The sequence below is a fragment of the Delphinapterus leucas genome, chromosome 8 (assembly GCF_059928025.1).
Source record: "Delphinapterus leucas isolate spDelLeu-1000000601 "Yukka" chromosome 8, BTC_Dleu_Yukka2, whole genome shotgun sequence".
NCBI classification, from domain to species: Eukaryota; Metazoa; Chordata; class Mammalia; order Artiodactyla; family Monodontidae; genus Delphinapterus; species Delphinapterus leucas.
Window position 1 is genome coordinate 100601476 of NC_143136.1, and position 23364 is coordinate 100624839.

At 44.8% G+C, this 23364-nt stretch overlaps 1 protein-coding gene across 6 annotated transcripts in view; it reads right to left on the minus strand.

Annotated features, from left to right (window-relative positions):
* CCDC93 (CCC complex scaffolding subunit CCDC93) overlaps positions 1–23364 on the minus strand; it is a 91765-nt gene that overhangs the window by 48257 nt on the left and 20144 nt on the right. For all 6 annotated transcript variants that reach the window (XR_016394183.1, XM_022590640.3, XM_089916894.1 and 3 more), the window contains 5 exons: positions 16770–16870; positions 8302–8338; positions 5546–5638; positions 5208–5258; positions 4261–4347 (listed from right to left, as the gene is read on the minus strand). Coding sequence is in view for 5 of the 6 variants with exons in the window: in XM_022590640.3 (XP_022446348.1) it covers positions 4261–4347; positions 5208–5258; positions 5546–5638; positions 8302–8338; positions 16770–16870 (369 nt within the window). In the remaining variant the exon portion in view is untranslated. The remainder of the gene's footprint in view (positions 1–4260; positions 4348–5207; positions 5259–5545; positions 5639–8301; positions 8339–16769; positions 16871–23364) is intronic.

Genomic DNA, 23364 nt, shown 5'->3' on the forward strand with positions numbered 1-23364 from the left:
CAGTGGTGCCTCACCAAGTACATTCTGGGAAGAGTGTCACCCTCTGGAAACAAAGGGAGATGGTGCTCCTTGGCCGGAGCCTGCTGACACTCATGAATTATATATCTGGAAGCTTATTCACATTCCTCTTCCCTGCTTTACAGGAACCATGTTAAATTGAGTTATGTATCTCAGGGACTTGCTCTGAAAAACATGGATTACGTACCATGTTACACTGTTGTAAGAACCTGTGAACTTTACAAATGAAAGAGAAGCCTGCACATGTTTTTCACTTCATTTTTATTTCTCAGTGCCTGTCGACTTTCCAACCACTCGCACCGGGCAGGCTGTTTGATTCATTCCCTAGTCACAAAATCACTTTCACACTTTCATCCTCCCCAAATTATTGCATCCCTTTTCTTCACTAAGCAAAACATCCATCCTGATCTCAGCCTAATTTGGGTTTCCTTCAAGTGCCACCAAAGGCTTTCCTCCTGAGCATGCCTCAATCCCATCTCTACTTTCAAGGGTTTCATTACTGAGGCCAGGAAGGTAGGGGCATGGATTTTTAGATGGATTGCCAGTGCCCTGTTTCAGCCCAATGTATAGCAGTAAGATTAAAGAGAAAAACAAATACGCTGTGGTGGGCAACTCTAACAGAGCCCCACAGTCTCTGCAAACGTGGTGGGATGCATGTACATAATTATGTCACATAAAACTGTAATGTCTGTCTTGTGGGGAGGTGCCTCCTTTGCTGGCTTTGATGAAATAAGTGATGTTGGTGAGGCCCACCTGGCAAGGAACTGAGGGCAGCCTCCAGCTGACTGCCAGAACTGCTGACCTCAGCCAACGGGTGTCAAGGAACTGAATGCTGCCAACAACCATGTGAACTTGGAAGTGGATCCTTCTCCAGTCAAGCCTCAGATGAGACCGCAGGCCAGGTCAGCACCTTCACTGTAATCTTGTAAGAGTCTGAAACAAAGGACCCTGCTACACTGTGCCAACCACCGACCCACAGAAAGTGCAATAATAAACTATGTTATTTTAGGCCACCGCATTTATGTAATATTCCTGTGTAGCAATACATAACTAAATTCAGAGAAAGAGAAAAGCAGCCCCTGACATCTGAGAGCTAATCTGGTACTCTCAGCAAGGCCTTGATGTTGCTGGGAGCTGGCCTGCACTCATACTAGGCTTCGGTGTTAAATATAAATAATTCCAGAGAACAGCAACATCAGACACGCACAAGCATCGACCACTCTGTAATCATGTTTGTACATGGACAGAAACCTGAACATTGTTCAAATCCCCTAAATGATCAAACATCCCCCTATACCAGCTAACATGGGCATACAGCTTCAACCTTGATTCACTGCCCTTGTCTCATAGATTTCTTTACATAATATTCACTGAATTGCCCCTCCTTAAGGCATACAACACAGAGCAAAGCTCTACTTTCTTGAAGCTTCCCCCAAATCCCCTAAAGCAAGCCTGAATCCCGTAAGTCTTTTCTGATGCCTCCTTACTGAGATGCTGCATCATTCCCCATTGGTGTGTGGTCTCCCTCACTACAACCAGCAATAAACCCAACTTGTTCAACTATGGGTATGTTCCTAGTGGTCTTTGGCTGGAGGATATTGACAAGACTATAGCAAACAAATAAAGCAAATAACAAAAACAAAAAAGCAAACATGATTTTACCATGGAACTTGAATAAAAATAGAAGTTTAAACCAATAAATCAAGAAAATACATAGTTTAAATTGATCTAAAATACAAAAATATAACAAAGTGTCTCCAAATGAGTATAAAGAAATTATTTGATAAATGATATTAAGTGGATAGGAGCAGGAAAACTAGGATGAATGTACACTTAGACTAAATAAAAATGAACTCTACATAGTTTAAAGGATTAAACATAATAAAAAATGAGCTGAAATGTAATGAATTACTTTATCAGATCCATGTGAAAACTATTCTGAAGACTGGAAACATGGAAAATGTTTAGAATTTGATGTGACCAAAAAAAAAAGCAAATTGTAAAAGTGCAAATAAAGCCTACCATTAGGTGCATGGCTATAACGTGCCAGGAACTGTTTTAGGCATTTTGTTCACATTTCATTTAATCTTCACAACGCCGTGCCAGGAAAGTTATATTATTCCCATTTAATAGATGAAGATACTAGAGCAAAGAAGTTAAATAAACTGCCCAAGGTCACAGAGCTAGGAAGTTGAGGAGACAGGCGTGAACCAAGATAGGACTCCAATGCTGTGTTTGTAACTACACTGTTCTACCTCTTCTAGACACACATGATGATTGCAACTAGGTGTTACCATGGATATCTGGGGACAAACACCGGATTAAATATGCAAATGTGAGATAACTGTGATACGGGAACAGGATTAAAGGCAATTTAATTTTAAAAGCACTTGTCTTTAATGCTATATATTTAATGCAAATAACACGGACAATCAAGCAATGAACTGGTGAACTCCAATTCTCCATGAGAAGTTTTAATTATATACGTCCTTGGAAAAAGACCTGTCCAAAACTACTATCTCACTCTTTTCTGGAAGAACAGAACAGATGCAGAGAAGCAAGAATACAGAATGCAGCCATCGGATCACTGTACAAGGGTGAGGTAGGGAACGCTCAGGGGATAGAGGCCCAGCAGGAATTGCTGAGCTGATGGGGAAGGCAGGTAAGCTTCAAGACTCGCAAGCAAGGACAGGTATACTAAGGAGGGTCTGCCTACTTGCTTCCCCTCTTATCATCTGAGCTCCTATCTGCTTGCAGTGGGCAAGTATGAAGATAAAAATCAGAGTCCCTGTAGGAACAGCAGTGAGTGCCCCATCCATTTGTCTTTTGGTAAAAACTGGATTCAGCAATGCCATGTGGCGACCTAAGGGCAGGTACAGACTCACCCTCTTGCCATCCAGGTGTGTGTGCTGACTGCAAACCAAGATAACTTCTTCTTAGGGCAGTGAATTAATCACTCTTTCCACAACTATGTCTTCAAGTCTTTTGATTTTACTGGTACTTTTAGGATGACCTAAATCTTTTTCCAGTCAAATCTCAGATGACACTTTGACAACTGTCACCTTTTCTAGGTGGTAAATTAAAATACAGGATACTCTGGGTTCTATGAAAGTTGGATTAGAAAACCCATGTTAAGAAGCATTGATTTGGAGGGCGGGGAAAACAACAGAACTCCATTCCCCAGACATTCTATGCCATTTTTAAAAAGCTGGTTTATAACATTACATGAATTTATGTGTACAACACTTTATTTCGACTTCTGAAAGTGTGTTCACCAACAAAAGTTGTTTCCATCCGTCACTGTACTGGTGACTCCCTTTACCCGTTTCGCCCTCCCTCCGCCTTCCTCCCCTCTGGTAACCACTACTCTGTACCATTTTACTCAGTCTTACTCAGAAGGCCCCTCACTTGGTGGGAGGTGACCACCCGCTGTGTTTACAGCAGATTATAGCTACCAGGTTACAGGTGACACCTGTTCCCCAACTACATCATCTCTGCAACTGCTTCAGAAGAATATTGCTCAGAGGGTCAGGGCAGAGCTAATTTGTCGTCAAGGCTTTTGAGGCAGGGAAAGCAAAGCTGGATGCTTCAACAGACATCAACGTTTTAGTGGGGCAGCCTGAGTAGGGCTGGGGAACGAAGGACGTGAAACAATGCCCTGTAAATCTGATTTTACCGATACTATGTTACAGCCAGACCAGAATCAGTTATGTGCAAAATGATTAATCACTGTCTCCCTGAAATATTCAAGGTCCTGCTGTCTATTCTTAGGATGGAAAAAAATCTAACGCTGAAATATGACTTTCAGGCTTTTGTTCATTCTATACCCTTTTAATAAAGCAGAACACAAAATTTTGCCTTGGGCTTGGCTGACTTATGGGGTTTATCTCCTAAGTGGCAAAGTTTCATCCCTCAGCCCCATCACCAAACTGAGCCCAAGTTATAAGAAGCCTGGTAGAGAAGGAAAAATGCGGGTGCTGTACCTAACACATCCATTTATCAGATGCAATAATTGCTCTGAGAGACAGGTTTTCTCTTTATATTTATAGAAAAATAGGCACTGCAGAAGAAAATGAATTCAGCTAATGGGCAAATGCGGATGACTCTGCATGGTGTATGTTTTTGACAAACATGGCTGATGAATTACAACTTGCCTCCCTCACTGCTGGGAGGGGTTAGGGAAGCAGGAGAAGTCCTTGGGGCATTATCTGAGGCAAAGGCTCCAGCTGGGTCCCCACATACCTTCTCTGCATACTCAGACACAATCTGCTTGATCTCGGCAGAGCAGAGGCCCACGATCTGGCCCACGGAACTAGCGGTCAGACGGCTCTGCAATCACAGGGAGGGTGTGTTCTCAAGGCCGTGCACTGTCCTTCACACAACTGGAAACCCTGAACACTATTAAAGTAAAATAGATAATATTCCCAGGGGAAAAAATAATTTGGCTTTTGCTCGTGTGTTCAGAAACACGGAAGGGAGAAAACAAGCTTCAGGGGAAAGGTTAAGTCACCTCCCTCCTCCTGAGTCACTCAGCAGGCTGTGTTAGATTCTCCTCGGACCCTGGGTATCCTGGAAAATCATTCCAGGGATTTTACTGCTGAGGATCACTAAAAAGAGCCTGAAGGGAACTTGGCAGGCATAGGACTCAGAGGAAAAAAGTGCAAATGGGAGAGGGAATGGGATCTCAGAATTCCTGAACTACCTCTTGACTGCCACAGGCCCTTCCTGCCCTAAAAAGGAATTCTCCTTTCAAAGCACTTGGTTAAACCTTTTAACACAGGTCATGAGCTCTGGGAAGAGTGAATATAAATTTAGTACCCTATCATCTACCTAGATGGTGTAGGAGGGAAACAAGGGCTCCTTTGGCATGGGATGCCACATGCAGTTATGGAGAGGCAGGGCTGAACCACAGCTCTCCTGCAGGGGCCCTGTGATGCCATCCCAGCTGGGACATCCTGTCTTCACATGGGTCCTTCAAATCTCCCTCCTAGAGGTTCCCATGGACGGCAACACTGTGCATGTATAAAAGGTTTCCAAAAGAAAGATCCCAAGAAAATGGGAAGCAGGGTGCTGAAACGAGAGGGCCCTGAAGGTGGACACTTGGAAGAGGCCCCCTCATAGCAGAGCCGGGGTGGTGCCAGGCCTCCACCTCCACACCACGCCCACCCACATGACCATGCCTGCCTCACCTCCTCACGTGCCATGGCAGTCATCTTGGTCATCAGGGACTGAATACGCTGCTAAAAGAAGAATGGGGAGAGGTAGCAGTGAGCAGGTCTGACCACACAAGACTTAAGCAGGGTGTTGCAATAGGTCTTCGCAGTGGAATCCAAGGGCTATTTCAGCCGGTCTCGTTTTACGGTGAGCCTCATGAGAGGTGATGAAAAGAAGCTGAAAAGGGTGCGAAAGGCCAGCCAACAGCAGCTGGCTGTGAGAGGCAGCTGGCCATCCTGGAGAGCTGCGGATGAAAGCGAGATTTCCCCCAAAGACTTAGGCAGAAACCTCAGGGGCTACATGGACCACTCACCTCTTCAGCAGCCTGAAGCTCGTCTTCCTCGCGGGCGTCGGCTTTCTCTGCAGCTAACAGCCCTGTGGGAAGTGCCATTTTCTTGTCCTCGGCCTGGAAGGGAAGGTGGGAAAACAGCTGAGCACTGCAGTTGGAGATTCAGTAGAGAAAGGACAACACTGCAAAGGAGAGTGAGTCTGTGAAAGAAAACACACAGATCTGGACAAGTCACCCAGTCTCGGGGAAAGAAAGCGAGATCCAGAGACCGGGGCTTCCACTACAACCACAGCCCAAGCAGCTGGAGCCTCGGGTCTCACCCAATGCCCGCCTCCATTTCTGAACTGCTCGCCGACGCAATTCCTATCAGGTCATACACCTTTGCCAGACTTACCCTTACACTTTGCTTGGGTCTTCCCCTACTTTAATTCCTGCTAAGAGCAGATCACTGCCTTAAGATCACTGCCTGTTTTTCAACAGAGACCCATTAGTGGGATATGAAAGTAATTTAGCAGGTATGATTGGCATCTAAATAAATTAAATAAAAATAACAGAACACAACACATCCAAGTGCACTACAGGTAGTAAAGGGTTATGTACCGCTTTGTGAAACTTTTGTTTTTGGGGTTGTATCTGCAGGGGTAGGGGTGTGTGTGTGTGTGTGTGTGTGTGTGTGTGTGTGTGTGTGTGTACTGAACCATGATGAAAAACAGAGTTCTTACTGCCAAGAGTGGTCAGCAAAGTTTGAAAACCACTGGCCTGAAGAATAAGACTCTAAACTGCTTGCCCTGGTGATCAAGCTCTAGGCTATGGACCCAGCTCAAGGTCTAAATGTACCGCACCACACTCAGGACACCTGGAGTAACGGCTGCTCCCCAAACCTGGGCTGCAAGTCTAGGGTTCTTGGTTTTAGCTCCATCTTTGCCATTCACCAGCTGGCAACCTCAGGCTTACCTTCTCTGGATACTGGGGTCTTCTAGGGTTGAATGAGAGGGCTGCCCTCAGATACCCTTCTGAGACCATCCCAGTTCTGAGATGAATTTCTATAACAAGCCTATGACTGACCCTGGGGCATGGCCTGAGCGCCTGCATATATCTACGGGGGATAAGACTTCCAGTTCAAATGTGCCATCTCACATGAGAATGATAAGGCAAGGCCAATGCAAATAATATTTCATGGACATCTCACAATTTTTCCAATCATAACCAAGCTGCCTTATTTCAGAATATAGTCATATACACAGACATTCTTTTCAGACTTAAAATTACATATTACACATACACATCAAATTCTTACACACTAGATGCCACATGACACTCAAATCCGGAAAAAACACCTTGCTTTGGAGGAAATGGCTGTTTGGTTGAGTGAAAACACAAATGTGGAAGAAGTAATAAGAAAACCAAAAAAGAAGATGTCATAATGAATGCATAAACGATTGTTAATGAGAATCATGATAATGATGATAGTTAACGCTTAGTAGATGTGCACTATGGGTTGGATTATTCTACATCCTTTATATTTTAATCTTCACAACAACGTTGTGAGGTAGTACAATTTCTGCCCCCATTTCACAGATGCTGTGAACTAAGGCACAACAAAGTATACCGACCAAAGTCACACAGTGAAGGGCAGGAGCTAGGATTTGAAACCAGCCAGTCTGGCTTTAGAACATATGCTCCAAGTCACTGTCAGTGCCCTCCAAGGACTGAGACAATGGCCACAGAAAGCAGAGGGAGGCCGGGGTCAGGGAAGGCTTCCTGGAAGGACTGAGGAATGGTGGATCTGGACAGAGGAGGGGTGGCAGGAGAACAGCAGGCAGAGTGGTGTCTCATTCAAGAAAATCTGGGGGTCAGGAGGGGAATGAGGAAAGAGGTTTTACTAGATCTCAAGCTGTGGACTCTACTTTTTAAGAGGCCACTGGTCACTTTAGTTAGCATGTTATTATTGAGAAGGCAGCGGATAAGAGCACAGGCTTTGATGTCACACAGATGTGGGTTCAGATTCTTATTATGGCACTTTAGGAGCTGTGTGATCTTAGACCAATCACTGAGCCTCTCTGAACCTCAGCTTTCTGCCCTGAAAAACAGAAATAAGCATCTTCCTCACAGAGCTGTTCAGAGGAATCAGTGAAAAAAATACATGTAGAGCCCTGAACAAAGGGCCTGAACACAGGAAAGGGTTGGCACTATAAGATTTATATGCCTGCCCTGCTGCTGACAATTAAGAACCGTGAATGAATACTGATACATATTAAAAAAAATACATGAATGAAGAGAAATCCTTGATACTCTTTTAGGAACTTATAAAACCCCATCTTGACTTTCCGTTTTTTCCACACCAGGTTGTCTTAGTACAGGGCCAGCCTGTAACGTGCTCTCTCTCACCGCCATCAGCCTGCTGACACCTGTGTAGGGCCTCTCTCATCAGATGAGGAGTGCTAAGGGCTCTGGGAGTGGACTTCATCTCTACAGTTTTAGAGTTATTACAGGCCATCTGTTTGACCCTGGTGTCATGACTTCCAATCACCCTTCACTTCCAGTCCCATGATGAGGTGTTGCCTCAGCTCCGCAGCCCACACGGGCAACAGACTGGGGATGCCACGAGGGAGATTCAGGGGCCAAAGGCTGCTGGCACATCCCCGCTGCCCGGGGTTGCCCAAGGACCAGGGCCCTGCTGTCCCACCCCTGCTGGGAGCCTGTCCGCGTGGGACAGAGGCAAAGGGAAGTAGCACTTGCGTCTCTCAAACATTCTCTCCCATTAGCCAAGCTTTTCTTACCTTCTCTGCTTTGCTCTGGCGGCTAAATCCATACCTCCTGCAAGCCACAAAAGAGGGGAGTTCAATTACTATTAAAAGAATAAATTTGATCACAGGCATTTTAGTTGGATTTTTATGTGAAAAGCACCACAAAGAATTTAGGCTATTTGGTGACTGGAGAACATGTTTCAAGTGCCTAAACCGAAAACATATCTCACTGTTTCTGAATAAAGGGCCCGCCGTTCTATTTGCCATATAAATACTATAAATGGGAACTCTTCCTGCAGAGTGCAACGTTCTCTTTAAGTGCGATTATTACTCTTTGAATCAGGAACTGTATTTCAGATCCACAGTTTAAGCTAAAAGCCTTAAAAATATCTGTATGATATGTGCATGTGTTGGCTCAAGCTAAACATGCTCCCTAAATGACTACTTTCATAACCTCATGTCCAGCCCATTTTTTATTCTCAAACACAATCCAAGCATGACGCCAATAATGTTGTGTGCTCACGTCACACCAAGTTTAAATTCAAAGATGCTCACAAATGCACTTTAGTTTACATTAACTTTTCAGGTTCTAATTAATATCTATTTTTTATTTTATTTATTTATTTTTTTGCGTTACGCGGGCCTCTCACTGTTGTGGCCTCTCCCGTTGCGGAGCACAGGCTCCGGACGCGCAGGCTCAGCGGCCATGGCTCACGGGCCCAGCCGCTCCGTGGCATGTGGGATCTTCCCGGACCGGGGCAAGAACCCGTGTCCCCTGCATCGGCAGGCGGACTCTCAACCACTGCGCCACCATTGGAAGCCCAATATCTATTTTTTAAAGCAATGCAAAAAGCATTCGACCTAGAACAAAAACCGTAATGCAAAACACCCAAACTCACTTACCTTTAAATAGTTTTTAAAGAAATAAAATCACATGCAACCATTTAAGAAAAACAAATTAAGGGCTCCTGCTCTGCCCTCACCCTGCTTGCTGCGCCGTGTGCTGGCCTCTGACCTGGTCTCGGGCCTCCACGCCCCCTCTTCCTTGCCCATCCCTTATTCAACCTCCCGCTGGCCTGGCCCACATCTGTCACTGGCAGGGAACACCTGCCCTTGTGGGCACTGTCACTAGGGCCTCCCTTCCACGGCCCCGCCTAACAACCGCTGAGCTTCACTCACCGTCAGCAGGTCACCTTCCCCACTCCTGTGCATCAACCCCTGAGCAGAGCTCTGCACACTGTGTTATTCTCCTGGCCCCTCCTACTTCCCTAATCACTCCTCACACCTCAGCTCTAAAGCCACCTCTTCTTTGAAGTGTTCCCAGACTTTGCTTTGGATGGTTTTAGTCATTTCCAAAAGTCAGTTCCACTTTCAATCTGAAAATCTCAATCTGGGACCAGTGCTTTGCCTGCCATGTGATGAGTGTGAAGGGAAACACACACTTGGGCACAGGATTTCTTAGAACTCTGCTGACAAATCACAGGCTTAGTTTACAGTTGAGTCTGGTAAACAAGGTGGGTTGGGAAGGAGAAAGTCAGGACAATGGGTTTAGCTAGAGTCTTCACTCTGGTGCCAGCAAACTGTGTAATATGGGGGAAATTGCTTCACTTCTCTGAGCTTTGTACCACTGATATGGGATTGCAAACATGATCCCAAGCCCTGTTTAAACAGCTTCCATAGGATTTCTATAAATTACCACTGACGGTACGGGAGGGCCGGAAGGAGATACAAACTACAGGCTGGGTAGTCTGGGTTGGAAACTTTTCAATTGCTCAAACATTCTGCCCTGGCTGATCCATCCCCGTGCCTGTACGTGTTCCCCCTACTTCCCGGACAGAAATCATGTCCAACTGCCTGTTTGCCTGCCTGCATCCTTCTCCAAGAAAATGGAGAAATCAAGAAGCCAAAAGTATCACCCGACCTTGCAACAGGTTGTCTTATAACTGGAGAGACCAAAAGTCACTGCCGGTTACACTGTGCCCATCCTCTAGGCACAGATCTACAGGCCCAAAGTGCAGCAGACTAAAGTTATGTGTTGAGTACCCACCCAAATCCTGTACAGGACCTTATGGCAGATTCAGTGAACTGGCTTAGTCAACATCTAGCATCTTACTATACCGTGGAGGCAGGAGAACAAACAACTCTATTTTCCATACTCTCTTGCACCTGGGGCTCTGAATACTACTTAGGTTCCATCAATGAGATGCATTTGCTGGAGTTCTGAATGTGTAGCAGGTAGAGAAGGAGACAGCAAAAGCACAAAGGATTCACTGCACTGGTGCGGATCACAGTAGCAGTAACCTGGTTCTGGGGCCAGAAGCTGTCACGGTGGTTTTCTGATTTTGGCAAAGTGGGTGGTTTCTTTGTCAGTAGCTGCAGTACCAGCTTCCCAACTCCACAGGCTGTTCACTAGCTTCCTGATGACGGAGGCAGAAGCTGCATCCCAGGCAGCCCAGATCTAATGTGACACTTGGGAAGTGACCCTGCTCAGCCTACGTCACATCTCTTAACTCCTCCCATCCACCCCTGCAATCAATCCTTTCTGCTGAAACTAGTGGGAAGCTTTTGTGTCCTGAACCGGGGAGCGCTGACCAACAGAGGGTCTCTCTGAAGCTTCCCACTCCTAGAAGTGTCCTTGCACCCTGGGTATTCTTTTGTTTCCCAGGCCTTCAGTCTGTGGAGACCTTCAGGGCAGAAGACATACCCTCAGGCAGACGGGCCTTATCTAAGGCCCAGGAACTTTACAGATTTTCCAAATAAAGCAGTAAACAGCTAAATCTGAGTATTTCAATTCCCAGGTCCCAGCTATTTCTCCTTAAAGACAGAGGCTCTGGGAAGACTTTTCTGACCACCCAAAACTAGGTTAGGCCCACACAGATATGCACTTCTGTGTTGACACCCACGGGGTCCAATAATTATGTGTTATGTGCAATCTGTCTGTTGAGCCCTGGAGGGGAGGAAATTTGCTTCATTCACTTTTTTTTTTTTTTTTTTTTTTTTGCGGTACACGGCCTTCTCATTGTTGTGGCCTCTCCCGTTGCAGAGCACAGGCTCCGGACGCGCAGGCTCAGCGGCCATGGCTCAGGGGCCCAGCCGCTCCGCGGCATGTGGGATCTTCCCGGATCGGGGCACGAGCCCGCGTCCCCCGCATCGGCAGGCGGACTCTCAACCACTGCGCCACCAGGGAAGCCCCATTCACTTTTTTTTTTCTTTACATTTTTAAAATTGAGGTATAATTCATATAACATAAAATTCGCCACTTTAAAATGTATACGCCAGTGGTTTTTAGTGTATTCACTATTTTGTGCAACCACCACTACTATCTAATTCTAGAATAGTTCCATCACCCAAAGAGCTCCACACCCAATATATATAAATAGCAGTTAGTCCAACTGTCCCCTATCCCCTTCCCCTGGCAACCACTAAGCTACTTTCCGTCTCTGTGGATTTGCCTATCCTGAACATTTCATATAAATGGAATTGTACAACGCATGGCCTTTTGAGCCTGGATTCTTTCACTTAGCGTGCTTTCAAAGTTCATCAATATTATAGCATGAATCAGTACTTAATGCCTTTTCATGACTCAATAGTATCCCATTGTATGAAAAAACCACATTTTTTCCATTCAGCAGCTGACGGACATCTGGTTTGTTTCCACTTTTTGGTGACTGTGAATAGTGCTGCTATGAATATTCACTTTTGTATCCCCGGTGTCTAGTGCAGTGCCTGGCACACAGTAGGTACTTGATTAACGTTTGCTGAATGAAGAAGAGTCCCGCTGACTCTTCTAAAGGTTTCCTTCTCCATGTGACATAGTGGCAACTCTTCCATGACAAAAAAGAGCTGTCCTCAGCTGCCTATCAACGCCTGCCTCATTTGCTCACTGGTCCCACATCTCTGGGAGACTCTTCCGTGATGTTTGAGTTTCACCAGGAGAACGTGATACCCTTTTGCGGCCTATCATCCTCACAAAGAGCAGGGAGATGCTTCAACTTATTTCTACTACAAACACATTTACTTCTCTTTCATCCTTCCTAGAGCATCCTTTCATGCTGTATCCTACAACCTACCTTTCCTCTTGCCCTGTCAGCTGGGCCCTTTCCTCTCAAGCACCAGCCTGATATGCAGTGCCACGTGCTTCAGTGTGCTCCTGGATTTCCCATTGTTAGCTCTGACCCACCAACCCGGCTGACGTCTACACCGTCAACACCAACAGAGCTCCAGCCCCCTCACCACCCAGTCACTTCCTCACACTCCAGACCCAGGACTCGGTCTTTATCATCAAGGATGTACATCTTCTAGAACTTTAAATCAGTGTTCACATACCCAAGTTATTCCGGACATACTTAGACATATTCCAATAACTAAAGCATGTAATAAAAAAATTTAAATTTAACTTAACTATTAAAATTCTGTTCCTGAGCCATACTAGTCACATTGTAAGTGCTCAACAGTCACACGTGGCTACTGGCTACCATACTGCACATCACAGTTCTAGAAAACAAACGAACTTTCTCCCCTAGCGCAAAGTAAGACATATCAAATTGTCTGGAATCCAGAACAAATCAGGGGCATAAAAAAGCCCTAAATACTAAGGACTGTGGATTCTGTTCTTTGTTCAGTCAACGAGCATTTACTAAATACTCTATGAGCATGTCATGGGCCTTCAGAGGGGACACAGGTTGGGAGAGACATGTCATGTGCACTTAAAATGCATTTCCCCACAGTGACAGTTTCAAGTGTGGTTAGTTGCTCAAGTTTAGCTCTTAAAAGTTGATTGGACCCATAATATAATCGAAATACTATAAAGATACAATTGTGTTTAAGTCTAAAATTGAAACTATGAGTCTTGTTTTCCCAACAACATAACATTTAAACAAATATACCCAACATGTTTTTAACAAGACACACAGTCCGTAAAGTCCTCAGCATAGTTGTCCAGGCTCAAAGTCTAGCCTTATTTGAGCAACTGAAAGTCAAAAAAGGGAGAAGAAACTGGGATGGGGGCCTCAAAGCCAGATGCTCTGTGGGCTTAGGCTGATGACTGACCTCTAACCCCAAAGAAGAAACACTGTTTTCCGACCTTCTTATTGTAGGAGTCAAAATATTCTCCCTCTTGTCAAGAGGCGAGATGAAGAGGAAAACAGAAGCACTGACAACAGATGAGGGATTAGGATTCCCAGGTGGGGATGAGCAATTAAGGGGTGCCACAACAGTTAGGGGGAGGCAGGGAGGGGTGGAGTGAGTCCCTGAGGCAGCAGGCGCCCAGCCTTGCCGGATTAGGAAGGAAAGGGAAGAGGGTAAGGCTTCTCATAAAGGAGCTGGAGGGAGGGCTAGAGCTGGGGGTAAGGAGAACATAGGGATGAGGAGAACTGAAAGGAGGGGCTCAGGTGAGGCTCCTCATCTGAATCTAAAGGTCAATTTAAGGGCATCTGAGAACTGAAAACTGCTGCTGCTCAGGATGATGGTGATGGTGATGATGGTGATGGTGGTGATGGTGATGGTGATGATGGTGATGGTGGTGATGGTGGTGATGGTGGTGATGATGGTGATGGTGATGAGGATGATGGTGGTGGTGATGGTGATGGTGGTGATGGTGGTGATGGTGATGGTGATGATGGTGGTGGTGATGGTGGTGATGATGGTGATGGTGATGAGGATGATGGTGGTGGTGATGATGGTGATGGTGGTGGTGATGATGGTGATGGTGGTGATGGTGGTGGTGATGGTGGTGATGGTGGTGATGATGGTGATGGTGATGAGGATGATGGTGGTGGTGATGGTGATGGTGGTGATGGTGATGGTGATGGTGGTGGTGATGGTGATGGTGATGGTGATGATGGTGGTGATGATGGTGATGGTGATGAGGATGATGGTGATGGTGGTGATGGTGATGGTGATGGTGATGATGGTGGTGATGATGGTGATGGTGATGAGGATGATGGTGGTGGTGATGGTGATGATGGTGATGGTGATGGTGATGATGGTGGTGATGGTGATGGTGGTGATGGTGATGGTGATGATGGTGGTGGTGATGGTGATGGTGATGAGGATGATGGTGATGGTGGTGATGGCGATGGTGATGGTGATGATGGTGGTGATGATGGTGATGGTGATGAGGATGATGGTGGTGGTGATGGTGATGATGGTGATGGTGATGGTGATGGTGGTGGTGATGGTGATGGTGGTGATGGTGATGATGGTGGTGGTGATGGTGATGGTGATGGTGATGATGGTGGTGATGATGGTGATGGTGATGAGGATGATGGTGATGGTGGTGATGGTGATGGTGATGATGGTGGTGATGATGGTGATGGTGATGAGGATGATGGTGGTGTTGGTGGTGGGGGTTGGTGGTGACAGCACCTAACAGTTGACATTTCCTTTTTCTACATGAGACAAACTGTTCAAAATCCTTCATAAAGACAATGTTATGTAATCCTCACCAAATGGGAAAGATCTCAAGCAGTGGAGAGTATTGACTTAAAACCCTAAGGGAGGAGTAAGAGAGACAGAAAGGAGGCGAGCAGCCTGCCCAAGGAAGGGGAAGAAAAGGACACTTCTTGGGGCTGTAAGTTTTAACCCATCTGCTCTGTCAGCTGTAATAGCCACTCTCTGGTTGTTCAGTCTCAGATCAAACAACCAACGCTGGGCCTGTCTTCCTAAAATCAAGAACCAAACTCTCACCAGAGGCTCAAACAACATTTGTAGATAATAATGATGACATGTTTTTGGAGTCCAGCAAACCTGAGTTCAAGTCCCACTTTGAGGCTCTTACTAGTTCTTAATAGCATTTGACCTTGGGCGGGTTATTTTTTAACCTTTCTGAATGCTGTCTTCATCATTCTCAAAATGGGGAATGAGCTGAATAAACAATCAGAATTCTCCACCTTCACAAACTCACCCTCTCCTTACCAGAAAAGCTTAAAAAAAAAAAAAAAAAAGGCAAAATAACCCCATCTCCTAAAAAACAAACACAAAAAGGCTTCATCAAACACCCACCCCAGGCTCAGAAATCAGGAGTCAGCATGATCCCACCAATAAGAACTAAGGCTAGTTCTGAGATACATACTGGATATTGGAAAAAATGGAGGTATGAACAATACAAACTACCAAAAACCACACTTCCCTAAGTCTTCTCTGGCTCCGGAACATGTGACACTCCCAGAGGCTGCCTCTCCAGCTCTGGCTCGCCCGGACCAGCACAGTCTCGTGTGCCCGCCTGCAGCTGAGGGGTGGCTAGAGAGCCCCCCTCACAGTGTCCAAGGCGTGCAACTCGTCCAGTGGCACGGGACCTCACACCCGAAGGGCCCCGCATTTGGCTGTTGCCGCTGTCATGAAATCCTTAATGATTAATCATTATTCATGATTCTCAGGGGCCTAACGTGCCCTGCATTTTCATTTTATACTGATTGGGCCCTGCAAATTATGTCGCTGGTCTGGAGGTGCCTGACTCAGAAGCAGCTCAATTCGCAGCAACAGCTGGTGAGCTGTGGGGCAGCCCTCACGCTCAGGTCAGGGCCAGAACTAACAACTTCCTTTGAATGAAACGGACTAGCTTTCATTCTCAGGAAGAAAGGATCTGAGCCCGCATTACTCTCTCAAAAACAAACAAATGAACAAACAAACAAAAAGCGGCAACTGCAATTCCATTTGAGAGATGGAATAAGTAAGGCAATTAAGCCTTAATTTCCTTCTGGCTGTCTCCAGTACCCTAGAGGGAGAAGCCATCAGATGCTCACTTGGAGATGCTAGTGGCAGTGCTATTACTTCCAGCCCCCCAGTGCGGGCTGGGTTATGAGCAGGGCAGCACACAGCAATCACTCCGAGCAGAGGGGGAGGAAGCACAGGAGACATACTCACATCAAGGAATCAGTGACCCTAAATAGAAAATTCAGGACACAAAGGAAGGTTAATACCCAGAGCCAAGCAAAAGATGCAACGAGGAGAAGCATTTCCGTGTGTGTGCGTGTGTGTAACTGAAAAACTGAGGCTATAAGAACTGTATTTTTAAAAATTAGAGATGTTTTTAAGAAGTGACAAAACTACTTCTAAATTCTTCATTTTCCTGGTCAGGACAATTCTTCACAGGGAACCAAAACGATTAGACTCTGACACAAAGTAAAACTGCTGTAACTGCCTTCAATTCTTAGTTTACCTGAAGATGTTAACATATGGCAGGGGCATGAAGGGCAGCCCACCTGGGCCTCTGTGACCGCCCCACGCTTCCCAGCTCCCTGAGGAGGGCAGAGCCGGGGATGGGGGCTTGCTGAGGAACTTCAAAGATCAGGCCTCTACCACCACCAGAGAAGCTACCCACAGAAACTGAGCTAATTCCACACCAGGGAGAAAAGTCCCCGGTGCTGGCAATCACGGGCTCAAACCCGTAGACTCAGTCAGGTGAAAACCAACTAAGTTCACCCCATTGAAGCGATTTAAATTAGCTTTTCTTTTCAATGGTTTTATCAAATAGACACTTCAGACTGGGCCGCCTTCATTACCTGCCATATTCCAAAAGCGTCGTGTGGACCCGTGATTCTTCATCCAGCAGCTCCTCTGCTCCCCGCTGGCGTCTGTACTTCCGACGGGGCTTGTAAGCATCCTGAGAAGTGGATGGGGAGGCTGGGAGTTACTAAGCGTGAGGAGGCTGGTCCAGCCTGCCAGGGGCGGGAGTCCTTTCCCATGGCAGTGGGTGTACAGGTCCCCTTCAGGAGGACAGCTGGCACATGGCGACTGCCTTCATGGAGTCTGCCCCTTTGATTTTTATACTGGAGCAAATATTTCCACCCAATCTATTGCTTGTCAACTTTGTTTAATCTTCTTGGGTTTTTTTGTCCAATTTAATATTTCATGCAATCAAACTTATCAATCATCTTACTTCCTAACCCAGGGACTGTAAAAAAAAAAAAAAAAGCTCTTGTATGTTATTTTTATAGATTATATTTAGCCTTTTAATCTATTCAGAATTTTTTTTGGGGGGTATAGTGAAAGGTAGGTATCTATAGATATATGTTTTTCTCTGAATGGAAAATTAAGAATCCCAACATCATCAGTTTAATAGTCTGTCCTTTCCTTGATTTAAAATGACAACTATATACATATATATAAAACATGTACCAATGTTACCCTCTTCAATTCCTCTTGCTTTATGAGTCTTTATCCTGTCTCCACTGTTCTTTTTCAAATTTCCTGGCTATTCTTACACATTTTCTCTTCCAAATGAATTCTCGCATCAGCTTGTCAAGTTCATTATGAAAAACTGTTGAGCTTTGACTAGAATCACACCAAATTTATACATTACTTTGGGAAGAACTGACATCTCTATAATACTGAATCTTGCCTTGAAAAGCAAGATTTATCTCTCTATTCAAATCCTTTTTATTCTTGAATAAAATTTTCCAGAAAACAATACAAATTTTCCAGTCACTACATATCCACACCTTTCTACCACCCAGAGACATAAACTGTGCAACAATCACGGATATACATGTTAACCTAGAATGTTTAAAAAAAAAATTCTCTCATGGCATAGAAATCTCCATTACCAGAAAAGGAAAGTAAATACAAACCCTTCACAGATATATATCTCTTTACAAAAGTGTTTTGAGGTTTATCCTTAAAAAACTTATAAAAACAACAAAATGCACTTTAAACTTTCAATGACTTTTTAAAATTATTAGAGTATTATTTAGTTATAAATGTAGAAACACAGACCTCTTTTGTGTAGGACACATTCTGAAACTGCATATATATATTTCCTAAACACAAAGTACACGGCACGTAGTAGGTGCTCAATTAATGTAGGTCTTCGCCCACAGATGACCTGGTTTGTCATTCTACCCCAAATGAATGTCCTTCTTGACTGCCAAACTGGCATCAAACAATACCTTAATAATATTTGCTCAGGACTCTGGGTGCAAACAGGCAGCTGTTTGTGCAAGGTATTCCAGTTTGTCCCTGGATCTTTCCTTCTCCACTAAAGGAGTTCACCACACCTAATCTCTACCTGGACATCACCAGGACAAGCACACTATCAGGTTTCTCTAGACAGTGGTATTTTAATGCTAATTAGAATTGTTCCCCTCTTGATAATTCTTGTTAACTTTATTATTATCTCACTTTTTGTCATGAAAAGTTTCAAACATACAGAAAAACATCCTTTCTGTAACATATATAATCTCAACAATTTTGTGGAAAAGGAATGAAACCGGTGCTGGGATGCCTGGAGGGTTGTTCTTCTAACTCACTGCCGCAAATATTCCTAGGTTGCTGCTGGTGCCTACGTGAATAGGAAGCTCTAAATAAAACCAAACAGATTTATGGGGAAATGAAAAACATAACAGACCCATAGGACGTCAGTTACTGTGTACGATTTAATTTCCACGGAGCTCTACCATTACAGCCGCACTATATGATTGAGCTTAACTGCTACTTTCCTTAGTTACCATTCATAGAGTCAACGACCCCAGACAGGAAACTGGAGTCTAAAGAAAGGACTGACTCCAAAACAATAGCATACTGAAACCGACAGCCACAAGGACCTTTTATTCTGCCAAACAATGACAAATGTTGGCCTTCGTGTAATTATCCTTATACTTTAAAGCACGCCACATACATCACACCTTTTACATTTTATAACTACACCATGAGGTAGAAGCAGGGCAGATGCCATTACCTCCACCTTGCTACTAAAGAAGCAGAGATTAAATAATTCGCCTCTCAGTTACGGTGGGCAACCCCTTCAGGAAATACCCAGCGGGCAGCAAGACAGCCACGAGCAGCCACTGCCCTCCAGAGCTCCAGGGGACCGGACCACACCCAACTCAGCAGGAAGCACATCTCAGTCTCTTAGGGCTCACCTGGCAGCCCAAACCCAAACCCTACTCTAACGGACACACCTCCGCCCACCAGCCCCTGAACAAACGCTGCCTTCCACCCAGAGAGGCTCCGCTGATGTTCCCATCAGCAAGTGCAGAGCCCTGAAACACCCCAGAAGAAAGTCATTATAACTGAGACAAATCAGGTTGTTTTCTTCATTCTCACATGAATAAAACAACAACCACCACCACAAAAATGAAGCCCTGGGAACTGAGTGAGGGAATGATGAGAGACGGATGGCAATCATGTCTATGGGTAGTAAAGTTAGCTGGGGAGGTAGGGCTTTCTCCAGACACCCCTAAACTTTGTTCTTCCTCTATTCTCTTTTACATGAGCTCTGTTGTACAGGCCTGTCTTCTGTTCTTTTTTTTTTTCGGTACGCGGGCCTCTCACTGCTGCGGCCTCTCCCATTGCGGAGCACAGGCTCCGGACGCGCAGGCTCAGCGGCCATGGCTCACGGGCCCAGCTGCTCTGCGGCATGTGGGATCGTCCCGGACCGGGGCACGAACCCGTGTCCCCTGCATCGGCAGGCGGACTCTCAACCACTGCGCCCGCGGGGAAGCCCCGTCTTCTGTTGTTTGAGGTCCGGCACAAGTCCCATCTCAGGTCCCCTTGAGTTTGTACCAAACAGTGTAACTTGGTGGGTAAGAATGAGGTCACTGTTTTGTATACATGAGCCAAGATGGCTTCTGTATATCGACTTCTAGCTTTACTTCTTCACAGCAGGCTGAGACCCACAGCTCAAAACCCTCCAGCGCCAACCTCAAACTTTTCACAGACCCAGTTGTTTAAAAGATGGCCCCACTAAGCAGAGTTTAGCGGTTTACAGCCTGCCCATGTTGCATGCTCTGCAAAACCGCACCTGACATTTGCAAACCACAGATAGGATAAACCCCGTGGCTATAAAGACCCCAGGCTGCAGCTGCCCTTCAGATTTCTCTAACCTGCCACGGCCAAGGCTCCCTCGTTTCCTTGCCTCCCCTTCTAAATGGTGGCCCCGGCGCCTAGGCCTCAGGATGGCCTGCGCACTGACAGCCTCCCCACCCTTCAGGCAAACCTGTCAAAGCATCACCCAGAGACGCTGTGTGTGCTACTGTTAACCCCCCGTCACATCTTTTCCCTTGATGAGTCCCGAAATCCCTTGAATCCCTTACAGCTGCAATGCTCCTGCTCTCACCTCATACCCTAGAATGCGGTCTGGCACACAGTGAGTGCTCAATTACTATTATGGAATGAATATATATGGAGTCAGACAGACAGGGTTTTAACCCGTGCCCCATTACTACCTCTCTGATTTGGGGCAAATTACTTTAACCTCTGAGGTTTTCCATCTGTAAAATAGGTATATGGAGAGAGTCGTAAGGATTAGTCAATCTATTTAACGTTATCTGATACACATTAAGGGTTAAGATATACATACATGCGTATGTTTGCTATTATTGATAAAATGTACTAATATATATTTTTTTACTTATGTTGCCACGTTTACATTTCATGTCCTGGAAAGAAAGGTCCTCTTCACAGCGTTTCCTATGGAAGAAAACAGTGGAGTTGTAGTTTTAAATGACCTGGTCTCTTAGGGGACCAATAAGAAGTCTTTTTTTTTTTTTTTTCCTTCTGTCCCCTCTGTTCTCATACAAAATTCTAAACATTACCAAGAAATGCTCAACAAATAGTAAGCAAATGTATCTCTGGGGGCTTTGGGTAAAATTTCACAGCTACTCTTTACTCAAGGTTGAGAGGGAGTAAAAGACCTCACTGCACAGGTCAGATACTTCATGAATATGGAAGGCTGACAGTTCAGAAAAGGAGGAAGTAGACCGTACCACAGCACATTAGGTGAGACAAATGAGCGATTATGATTATGATGTGAAAGTGGAAGGGTAAGGGGAGGCCTGTCCTGGGCAATAGTTTCATTTTCTTATGTCCTTTGAAAATATCACCTCCCATCAAGCAGGCCTTCTACAAAGCGGCCGCCTATTCCGTAAAAAGGAGATATGGAGAAGTCAAGAAAAGAACACATTTCAAAGGAGAAGCAGAAGTACTGGGAATAATCCCCAGGATGAAGAAAAATGAGGCCAAGACAAAAAGAGAGAACACTGGAAGGTGATGAGCTCAGAAGTTGAAAGTTCACACAACAGCCTTTCTGCCAGGCAATCGGGCAAGAGGTACTAACAGATTGAGGCATAACCTCTGAACCAACTCCACTTCGTGGAATGCAACCCAAGTAAATAATTAAAGATAAAAGAAAAAATTTAGCTATGGGGATGTCCTACATAATAGCCAAAACAAAACCAAAAAAAAATCCCCCAAAAACAAACTAAGCTAGTTAAGTTAGTACTACACAATGCATAATGTACAGCCACTGAAAATGCCATGAAGGTGTATTTATTGGCATGGAAATATATCCTTGATTATAGTGTTGAGCAAAATAACCACACAACAAAACAGAATATATAGTATCACGTCATTTTTCTGTGATCTCTAATTTTCTATATTGATATCCATAACTATATATTTCCTACTTGGAATAACAGTGGTTATCCCTGGCTGGTGGTATCATGGGTGATTTAGTCTTTGTACTTTCTCTCCATTGCCTAATTTTTCATTATTACCACAGTAGTATGGTAAGAAAAATAACCTTTTGTAAAACAAAAAAATCATGCATCAAAAAAATAGATGAGCTACATAACCAAGGATGAATGCAAAAAATTGGAACAGGCCTACAAAGATGGCTAAAGACAAGACAAGCTTATATTCTTATAAGCTAAAATTTTTTGAAAAATATTAAAATGTTTAATATTTTTAAAAAGACACGTAAGCAAGAGTAAGTAAAGTCTGCTTGTTGAAGCACAGTGATAACTTGTTAATAGATGGAAGAAAAAGACAACAGGACAGTCTCCACTTGGCACCCATTCTCCAGCTGGACAAACGGTCTTCAAACGGGCAAAGGCAGAGTAGATGCCCTCACAAGGGCAGAGTACCCAACCACTCTGCATGCATTTGAGTCTCTGAGACCCTGATAAATAACACCCCAGGGTCCTGAAATCAGTCAGAAACATTAGGGCCAAATCAGTGTCAGGGATATGCAGGAAATCAGAGACCAGGTGAAGAGTGAGAAAACTAGAGATGCACCAACACCTGCTGTGTCTGAGGAGCCAGATGTCAAATGAAAACCTGGCTGCCTCTTCTCAGCTCTGCAACTGTGTACGGAATTTATTAACCTTTCTGAGTTTCAACTTCCTGATTTATAAAATGGAAATGTAACGCATAAGTCCTTGAGTGTTGATAAGTACATGAGATAATGCTTGTAAAACGCCTCATTAGATGTCAAGCACATAGAAGGCACTCAGTCAGTACCCGGCAGCTACATGCATATTTTATAAAAGGCTGGCTCTAGAAACCTGGCACTGTATGTAAGAGCGAATTTTAATCCTTAATTTACCATTCAGAGTTTAAATTTGGGATTCTACATTTGTCAGTTAAGGGGTAGGTAAGAAACAGTGATGAGACATCTGAAGGGCAGAACTGGAGAGAGGCTGGGAGGAGAAGAAAACATTCTTGAGAAACTAAGACTTGCAAAGAGCCACACCCTGGTCACCTAGGAAAGACTTTATTCCCTTTACGAGGGGAGGGACTCTCCTTGGAGAGAGTGACAGCAAACAAAACCCAGCAAGCTGTTTCATGTCTTACACTGACTCACAAGAAGAAGACAGGGACATGGAGCCCCGGAGTCCCTGACAAGCTCCTGGGACCCTCACTCCAAGGCCGCAAGCAAGCGTGTGCAGCAGTGGTGGGTGGGAAGGATGGAAGTTAATGGCAACAGAGCTCAGCTCAGAAACCTAAGAAGACAGCATCTAGAAATGGGGGAGTATTTTCAGTAGACAGAGAAAGTAGAAAACAAACAAACAAAACCCAAAGGCCAGCTCTGGCCATCCATAAAAATTTGTTTATCATTCCTGTTGCAAATGTATTGACAGTCAACGGAGGAGTAAGTTCGCACATAAAAAAAGGAAATAAACTAAGCAATTTGAACTATTATCAGAGACCTACAATTTTTTTTTTCCATTTTCCTTTATCTTGATATTATTTTCTAATGAGCTGCAAACAGCATTTTATCTAGCATTTTATTGCATCCTGGCTCCATCATCACCAATGTGACCTAGGGCAACCTACATAACCGATCTGTGCCTTAGTTTCCTCACCTGTCAAAAAAAA